This window comes from Cyprinus carpio, chromosome B25 (genome assembly GCF_018340385.1).
Source record: "Cyprinus carpio isolate SPL01 chromosome B25, ASM1834038v1, whole genome shotgun sequence".
Classification (NCBI taxonomy): domain Eukaryota; kingdom Metazoa; phylum Chordata; class Actinopteri; order Cypriniformes; family Cyprinidae; genus Cyprinus; species Cyprinus carpio.
The window spans coordinates 15,876,174-15,886,475 of NC_056621.1; the positions used below are offsets into that span (position 1 = coordinate 15,876,174).

The 10,302-nt window shown below is 38.6% G+C and overlaps 1 protein-coding gene and 1 pseudogene across 1 annotated transcript; both read left to right on the forward strand.

Annotated features, from left to right (window-relative positions):
• Nucleotides 1-796: 796 nt before the first annotated feature.
• On the forward strand, nt 797-6,609 carry LOC109085803 (beta-1,3-galactosyl-O-glycosyl-glycoprotein beta-1,6-N-acetylglucosaminyltransferase 3-like). The gene is made up of 2 exons (XM_042753508.1): nt 797-2,121; nt 6,328-6,609. Exons 1-2 carry the CDS (start codon nt 878-880, stop codon nt 6,605-6,607), a joined length of 1,524 nt encoding a protein of 507 aa, XP_042609442.1. The 5' UTR covers nt 797-877; the 3' UTR covers nt 6,608-6,609.
• A 2,307-nt stretch (nt 6,610-8,916) lies between these two features.
• Nucleotides 8,917-10,091, forward strand: LOC109085810 (annotated as a pseudogene).
• The last annotated feature ends 211 nt before the right edge of the window (nt 10,092-10,302 follow it).

Below are 10,302 nucleotides of genomic sequence, written 5' to 3' on the forward strand. Positions count from 1 at the left end.
GTCGGGCCGTGGCTAGTAATGCTAATGCTAATTAAGGTTGATATCTCTGCAGCACTATAACTTGACATTTTTTTAATGACATCATCGCCCTTATTTCTTCTCATTCTTTTGATGCGTGTAGGTCATTTTTTGGATATTTTTACCTCAATTTTTACACATGGCACCTTTAAGGGATAGTTCAGTCAATAAGTGAACTATAAGTATTTCATTTTTGGTTGAACTATCCCTTTAAATCAGGAGTGTCAAACTCAATTCCTGGAGGGCCAGAGCCTTGCAGAGTTTCATTCCAACCCTGCTCAAACACACATACCACGTAGTTTTCAAATAAGCCTGAAGGACTTAATTAACTGTATCAGGTGTGTTTAATTAGGGTTGAATCTAAACTCTGCAGGGCTTCGGCCCTTCAGGAATTGAACTAGACATGCCTGCTTTAAATGAAACACTTGTGTGAAAACAGCAACAGATATGGTAACCAAAAGATAATATAACCACCTTGCTCAAAGAGGCCACAGTTTGTAAATCCATACATGATATTTGTTACTTTAAATCTTTCTTAATGTTTTAAAAAGTTTTTTTTTTTTTTTTAAACATCTCTGGTATACAAAGCTTACAAACTTTTTGTTTTTTATTTAATGCTCATACTGACCATGATATCAGACAGTCACACCCTCCAGGAAGATGACAGCCACACCTCTCCTGTGTAATAATTATTATGCATTTTTGCAGAAGGGAGCCCTTCCCCTTTGAATATGATTCGCTATCTTTCAGTTCCTGCCACACGCTTCTGGTATGTGAACAAGAGAGGCTGTTTCTTACCTTACTGACACAGGTTTCTTTCCTGGTACTTGTTTCTGGCAGGTTATAATCTTAACTCAACATGGGATTTAATAATCAGAGGAATATGAAAATAATCTTCATCCTTTCTGTGATTGTAACCATGTCTGTCCTTATGCTGAATTATCCTGGACAAAGGACAAATTGCCCTCACAAGGAAGGTAAGGTCTTGAATAACTCACTAAAACAGGAAATTGGAGAACTACAGGGTTGTTCTGCTATTATCCAAGGAGACATGGATGGAGTAGACAAGGATGCTTTCAGGAAGCTCCTGGCCACTAAAAAAAGAACAAATTTGCTATCAGAGTCATTCTACCTCAATGCAACCAAGGATTGTCCATCCTACATCAGAGACAGAAGATTTCTGACAGTTTCTCTCAGTAAAGAGGAGCAAGATTTCCCCATTGCTTACTCCATGGTGATACATGAGAAGATCGAGATGTTTGAAAGGCTCCTGAGAGCCATTTACACTCCTCACAATGTGTACTGTGTTCACGTGGACCAGAAGTCTCCTGAGATCTTTAAAGAAGCTGTAAGAGCCATTGCGTCCTGCCTGACCAATGTGTTTGTGGCCAGCAAACTGGAGCATGTGATCTATGCCTCTTGGTCTCGAGTTCAAGCGGACATCAACTGCATGCAGGATCTGCTCAAGTCACCTATCCAGTGGAAGTATCTGCTCAACACATGTGGCACTGATTTCCCCATTAAAACCAATGCAGAAATGGTTCAGTCTCTAAAACTCCTGAATGGAAAGAACAGTATGGAGTCTGAGACCGTAGAGGGCAAAAATGGTCGATGGCAGTATCATCACGACGTTACGAATGTTGTGACTCGGACAGATGTCAAAAAGTCACCTCCACCAATACAGAGCCCCATGTTCTCAGGAAATGCTTACTTTGTGGTTTCAAGAGAGTTTGTGGAGCATATCTTCAAAAGCAAAGAGATTCAAGATTTCATGGAATGGGAGAAAGACACGTACAGTCCAGATGAGCACATGTGGGCTACATTACAGCGGATGCCTTCAGTACCAGGATCTAATCCTTCAAACGTCAAGTATGAACAATCGGACATGAATGCAATTGCTCGTCTGGTGAAGTGGAGCTACCATGAAGGAGATCTAAAGAGTGGGGCTCCCTACCCACCATGCACTGGGATGCACAGACGGGCAGTGTGTGTCTATGGAGCTGGGGATTTGAAATGGATTGTGCAGCAACACCATCTTTTGGCAAACAAGTTTGATCCAGAAGTAGACGATGTAGCAATCAAATGTATGGAAGCCTTTTTAAGGTACAAAGCTATTCATGGTCGATCGTTACTAACAGTTCAAAAATCGGACATAGTTTTATGATGCATACTATACATTTTTTATAAATAATGTATCATTCTTTGTTATTGATAAGAAATATATTGATATGATATATATTTTATTTATATTGAAATATGTATATTATGTGTTATATATATATATATATATATGTTCAACTTTCTATGCAGGTCATATTTTTTCATTTAGGATGTTGCAAAATGTTAAATAAAATTAATGAATTTTACAAACTATTTGTACACTTCAGAGAAGCTCTCTTTTTGTTATGCATAACATTTCATATAAACCAACACATTTGCTAATTTACATTTATGTAAAAATGTACCACAGAAATGTGTCTATAAATAAAGGTTTTCCTTAAAATGGAGCATACGCAGAATGTGTGGTTAAAGTATAATCACAAGAATGACAGCCAATATACTAACAGACTCTTGTATACCTGCATATCATATCTGAAAAAAAAAAAAACCAAGTAACTTTTGCTGTAATAGACAGCTTGAAAGTTTGAAAATTGTGGCTTATAAAAAAGTTAGTTTTATAAAACAACTAATGCGACATGTACCAATAGATATGTGCTAATCACTTTCACACTGTTGCTGAAGATACATATGTTACTTTGTACAATCTTCATATTAGTGTACATTACTGCAAAGATGACAAAACTTACAAAAAATTACTATTCTCCTGCAAAATATAAGGGTAGTTGTGTTTTAGACCATACATGGAAATGGCAATTACTCTACAATGTCATCACACAGACGAAACTTCTGCAGTGCATAAAAAAGAAGATATTGAGGTTTGAGGTATTGTTTGGGGGGGTGGAACGATACTGACAGTCACTAGTGTACTGTGTGGTGTGAAACACAACTGAGTGTCATGTGAACTTCATCAGTGACTGACTTAAAGATTGTCATCTGAGGCACATTTAGTGACTATCCTAAATACTGTAATCACAAATGAAGCAATAAGACAAACACATTTCCTTAAATATTACTAAGAAAACAATGACAAATAGACTAAAAAGGTAATATCCTTTAACAATCATAATATTTTCATAGACAAATTTTATAACACTTGAATTTTACATTCACCACATCTGTATCCTGTACACTACTTATCTCTAATGTTTGTTAATGAGTTATTTATGAAAGCTGTTATGAAGTACTGCCATATTTTTATAAGTTAACAAACCAAAAATTATATGAAATTCTCAATTCATATGAAATGATTAAAATGAACATGAAAGAGAATGTATGCAGACGAGTATAGAGTCAAAAAAACAAAACAACAAATAGCAGTACACAAATATTCTGTGGATATCAAACATAGAGACAGAGCCAATTCATGCAAATCATTTGATAAAATCTCTTCCTGTTCAAACAACAGAACAGCAAAGTTAAACAGTATTCCACTGTGCAAGAAGAAAACACACACTGAACCACAACTGTGTATAACTGGGATAAATTTACTGTGACCCAGAAAGCACAATCTTGTAGATACTTTAACCATACTCTACTCTTTTACTTTTTTTTACTAAAAGCCATTCAAGTAACTGTGTATTCTGAGTGGTTTCTTTTACAAACAACATATGCATCAATAAATGTTTATATTTAATATATTATAGTATATGTTTTCAGCAGTGCCCAATTTTGTTTTGATAGATCTTAAAAGTATGAAATGAACCAGTCTGCTGTATTTCATGCCAAGGCTCTTTACTAAATAAGGTACTGTATCCATTTTTGGCTCCATACGCGTATTAGTATCGTCATCACGTGATTGATCAGATAATACATCCCAAGTGATAGTATCAAAAACAGTTGTTTTTCTGTGCTAACCAAGCAAACAAAATTGAGATTAATGTATATTCTAAGCTCAGTGTGCTTAAGTATGACTGTTTGACAAGCTGATATCATGGTGCCCTCTACTGAAGAATCATTTAAATAAACTCAGACTCTAGTATGGTATGAGAAATAGTGTCATGTAGAACAGTATTACAGAATGGCTTCACGTTGAATATAATTTTGACCAAATGTAATGTGGACTCGAAGAGTCTGTAACGTCTTTTAACAGCAATGATATTAACCAAACCAGGGGTGATTCCAGGATTTTCATTTTAGGGGGGCTCAGCCCCCAATAAGGGTATAATCATAATAATAATTATAATGTGAAGAAATGAAGAAAATGTTGTATATCCATCTACAAAGAAATATAAAAGGAAAAATTTTGATCATCTTGTCTAGTTCATTTTAGCTTTTTAGCTTCATAAACAATACAGTAGGTTCTACATTAATTCAGTGGTTTTTGATTTGCTTCCATATAGCTATTAGGCTATTCATTCAAATCCTGTAAGAATATATAGACAAACCTTTTTTTAATGTCATTGTCTATTGGCAATATGTTCCTTCTGTTTTATATTATATCATTTCTCTCTCTCGCTCTCTATTTATAAAAAAAAACAAAAAAAAAAACGCAACGTTGCCACTTTTCTAATTCAAAGTGACATTAAAAAAATAAAATAAAATAAAATTCCCTTACTCTAAGTCTATTTCACTATCTGGGTTATTATTTAAAGCTGCAGTCCGTAACTTTTTTTTTTTTTGGTTAAAATTATCCAAAGTCAATATTTAAGCAAGTGCATAATCAGCCAGTGTTCAAAACTATCGCCTTAGTTTAACCCAATTTACAACAGTTAGTTTATAATAATGTTTTCTAATTTGAGTAGTTTGGTACATTTTCGCAGGAAATTCCAGCATGCTGCTGCGTCATTACGTCACATCTGTAAATATAAAGAAGTTGTCCCGGCTAGTAGGCTGTCGCATGTGAGGATGCTGCAGGTGGCAGATCGTTTATAGCCTTTTCTCACTGCAGCTGGAATAATTAAATGTAGCTTTTTAATGGTGGATCGTAATCCAGAAAGAATTATTTGGGATTACACAAGATTTGTATTTTAAAGACAACCAGTTCGAAGGGACCATAATTTGCTTTTTGGGTTAAAAGAATTTCTTGATATGAAATTCGAGTGGTATGACAATTAGAGATTCAGAACAAACGTGGCAGACTTGCAACTTATTTGTTCAGATGACAATATATGATGAAAATCCTTATTTTGGTCATATATTCCAAGACATAGGGTAGAATCTGTAATTTAAGTACAGTTAAGACCTGTTTAGCACGGGATTAGTATTAACTAGAGACCTCCAGTCATTTGTAAAAATTGTGGAGGTTGTCTGTGATCTTAATCCTGTGCGAATCAGCCATGTCTGTAATTTGTAAAGTAAAAATTTTCCCACAAATGATCTACCATATTTCGCCAAACACCGAGGTCCTATGATAATATTAGTCCTGTGCGAATCGTTATCTCTGTGATTTGGCCATCTTTTTGGCAGGTTGTATACCATTTTTCAAGTTTTTAGTTTCCAGTGCGCCTTTTTATCTATCTTTGCAAAGAATGGAGCTGCATTGGAGTGTTTTGATAGTATTTTAGGTGTTGTCATATCACTATACTACACCATACTATACAATTTGCAGAAAGAGAAAGCTGAAAAGGTTTCGAGGTTAATGTGTTATAAATAAAAGAAGCATAAAGGTTGAGATATTATTTTAACCTGGTGAAACGTAAATGACACAGGGCACAAAACTGTATTAGTTTCTTCTTTAAATCCATCTAACCAGACCGTAGAACGGGACTCTCAAAGCCTTGACATCCGGGTATCCAGAAAATAAGTCAGTAAATTCCAGTAAAATCCCAGGCTTTGCTTATCCCGTGCGAATGCACCACACAAAATTCAGATGTGGGGGGGAGGGGGATGGGTAATTTCAAAATCACACAAGGTCCCTAGATAATACTAATCCTGTGTGAATAGGGCTTAAGTATCCTCACCGGTGCAGTGACTGACTGCCACACATACTCCTCAAAACATTAGATTCATCCACGCTGGAGCTGTGCCGGTGCACAACCCTCACAAGGAAGATAATTCCGCAAACAGCTGCAATTGCAAGTTTTCAAACAGAGAAGGTGACAAAGAGGCAAAACTTACACACTGCAGCTTTAATTTAAAACATATACAAAACACACACACACACACAATGTATATCTGTCAATCACTCTAATATGAGTGCATTGACTGAGTGCTGTCTGTCTTTAATAATTTTTATGCTTGCTTCAACAGCGACAGCAAGGAGACAGCCACCAAGATCACGCTCTCAGCAGACCACCAACCCCTCAAACTCACCTCCACAGATGTCTACACTGCATTGAGCCGGATCAACGCTGCTGGCCTGGACGGCATTACTGGACGTGTGCTTGGGGCATGTGCAGAGCAGCTTGCAGGGGTCTTCACAGACATTTTTAACCTGTCCCTCACCCAAGCAACTGTGCCAACATGCTTTAAGTCCACATCCATTGTGCCGGTGCCGAAACACTCCTCCCCAATGTGCCTGAATGACTAACGCCGCATAGCACTCACACCTATTGTTATGAAGTGCTTTGAGCGACTGGCCCTAGCACACCTCAAGGACTGCCTCACACCCACACCAGACCCACAGCAATTTGCCTACCGTAGCAATAGGAGCACAGAGGATGCAGCATGCACAGTGCTGCACTCTGTACTCACACACTTGAACAATAACAACACATATGTACGGATTTTGTTTGTTGACTTCAGCTCAGCATTAAACATTGTCATTCCTTCCAGGCTGACCACAAAACTTGGAGACCTGGACATTAACACCTCCCTCTGCAACTGGATTATGGACTTTCTGACCAACAGACCTCAGCATGTTAGGTCAGGCCACACCTGCTCCACCACCATCACACTCAACACCGGCGTACCACAGGGCTGTGTGCTAAGCCCATTCCTCTACTCCCTCTACACCCACGACTGCAAGCTTGTGCATGGATCCAACTCCAAGTTTGCAGATGACACCACGGTGATTGGCCTCATCAGAAACAACGATGAGACTGCCTACAGGGAGGACGTACAGTACCTGTCCGCATGGTGCACTGACAACAACCTGTTCCTTAACGCCAGTAAGAAAAAGGAGCTCATTGTGGACTTCAGGAAGAAGAAAGGAAGCACGCATGTCCCCATCCACATTAACAGGATGGCTGTTGAACGTGTCTCCAGCTTCAAGTTCCTGGCAACCCCATCTCGGAGGACCTGTCCTGGAACACAAACACCTCTAGCCTGGTCAAGAAGGCTCACCAGCACAGCCTGGTATGGGAACTGCTCAGTTGCTGACCACAAGGCACTGCAGAGGGTGGGGAAAACCGTTCAATGCATCACAGGGACAACACTTCCAGCTATTGAGGACATCCAGAGAAAATGCCATCTACGTCGAGCTTGCAGCATCCTAAAGGACTCTTCTCACCCTGAGCAAAGACTGTTTAACCTCCTGCCCTCCGGGTGGCCCTTCAGGAGCCTCCGGACAAGGACCAGCAGACTCAGGAACAGCTTTTTCCCTACAGCTGTCTCTTTACTGAATTTTGCCCTCTGACCACTAACTGCATTTTATTGCCTTGTACCTTACATTTGTCAAAGTCTCTAACCATTATGCCACGACTTCCCCATGCTGACCAATCGAGTATACAGCCTTATGCTGCATTCACGCCATATCGTAATTACCGCAATTTCGAGATGACAACATGTGACGTTCTACTTGGAGCTGTTCACATCTTCTGCCTTGGCTTTTCTATGGCAACACCATCAACGCCTAAACAGAACCTGCGGTGGTCAGTTGGTACAGTGGTCATGTGGTACAAGTCAACTCGTAAGTACGAACTTTCCAGGAGGACTTGAACGCATTATTATACAATTGCAGATGCATGATATATCATTCAGTGCTGCGGGTACCGTGCCCAAAATCTGACAACAAATAACTACCTCATTTACTATACATTTACATAGTGAATTTCAGTGCACTAAATAGCACATAGTTCTTCAACCATGCTCCTGGGGGACCCACAGTCAAAAGCCTTGAACAGCTAATCAAGGTCTTCAGCATCACTTGAAGAGTCATAGGCCAGGTGTTCTGAAGTGGGTTGGAAATAAACTTTGCAGAACAGTGGGTCTCCACGAGCAGGGTTAAAGACCTATGGAGTAGCAAATTTGAGTGCTGATGCAATTACAGTGTGCCAGAGTGCGAGCCCGAACTATTGTCAAGACTTATCACAAAAACACATATGCATTTTATTAAATATTAATTTTACTTTGTAATCATAGCCTATGTGCACATTTTTTTTGTTGTTTCATTGCTGTTACAATGTTCTGTCATGAGGATTTTCTGTGACAAATGACCCCATGTAATATGAAAACATGCTCTGCTGTTTGCACATACATTGTAATTTTCTTTCCTTAAATACTTGTAAAAATGTTAAATAATTTTGTAGCCATAACGGTGTCTATACAGAAATTGACCTCATTTTGTTTTTGCTTCTATATCCCAGGAAATGAACTTTCATTATCCCCATAGAAATGAATCCTTGGTAACCAGGGTTTTCTCCATGGGTGAGCGGTCCCATACCTTGACTACTGTATACACCTGCCTTTTGGTAGTTACATCATTCAAATGAACCTGAGAGGCTGCTTCATATACTTTACTGATACAGTGGCAGTAGTTTCTTGCAGGTCGGGTTTCAAACTGAAAATGGGATTTAATAAACAAATGATTCTGAAACAATTCCTATTCTTTCATTGGGTGCAATACTGTCCATCGTCCTACTGAACTATCCAAAGAAGAACTGCCCTTCTAAGTGGAATATGGAATTAAACCACTTACTAAAGAAGGATGTTGGAGAATTACAGGGATGTTCTGCTATTATCCAAGGAGACATGGATGGAGTAGACAAGGATGTTTTCAGGAAGCTCTTAGCGTCTAAAAAATAAAAACTTTGCTATCAGAGTCATTCTACCTTAAGTCAACCAAGGATTTCTGACGGTTTATCTCAGTAAAGAGGAGAAAGATTTCCTCATTGCTTACTCCATGGTGATACATGAGAAGATTGAGATGTTTGTCACAATCTGTATTGTGTTCACATGGACCAGAAGTCTCCAGAGATCTTTAAAGAAGCAGTACGGGTCATTACATCCTGCCTGACCAATGTGTTTGTGGCCAGCAAACTGGAGCATGTGATCAATGCCTTTTGGTCTCGAGTTCAAGCGGACATCAACTGCATGTGGGACCTGATCAAGTCACCTGTCCAGTGGAAGTATCTGCTCAACACATGTGGCACTGATTTCCTCATTAAAACCAATGCACAAATGGTTTGGTCTCTAAAACTCCTGTATGGAAAGAAAAGTATGGAGTCTGAGACCATAGAGGCCAAAAAGGGTCTATGGCGCTGTCATCACAATGTTACAATCGTTGTGACTCGGACAGATGCCAAAAAGTCACCTCCACTAATAAAGACCCCCGTGTTCTCAGGAAATGCTTCCTTTGTGGTTTTAAGAGAGTTTGTGGAGCATATCTTCAAAAGCAAAAAGATTCAAAATTTCATGGAATGGGAGAAAGACACATACAGTACAGATGAGCACATGTGGGCTACATTACAGCGGATGCTTTCAGTACCAGGATCTAATCCTTCAAACATCAAGTATGAACAATCGGACATGAATGCAATTGCTCATCTGGTGAAGTGGAGCTACCATAAAGGAGAACTGAAGAATGGGGCTCCCTACCCACCATGCACTGCGATGCACAGACGGGCAGTGTGTGTCTATGAGGTTGGGGACTTGAAATGGATTGTGCAGCAACACCATCCTTTGGCAAACAAGTTTGACCCAGAAGTAGACGATGTAGCAATCAAACGTATGGAGGCTTTTGTAAGGTACAAAGCTATTTTTGGTCGATCATTACTAACAGTTAAAAATTCTGGAATTATTTTATGATGCCAGTAGTAATATGTTCTTTAACTGTCTATGCATTTATAAAAAAAAAATGTCAGTGTGAATGTTTTATTCATTTGAATAGAAATCCCATAATTTATTTTTTAGTTTTTATACTGGAATACTTATAAGATAGCACAAATGGATAAATACAACTATATGCAAATGTAAATATAAAACTACCCATTGTTTAAGATTTTATTTTTTTGTAAAAGTAGCATGTAAAATATTAGGAACAAACTAACCTAAAACACATAAATA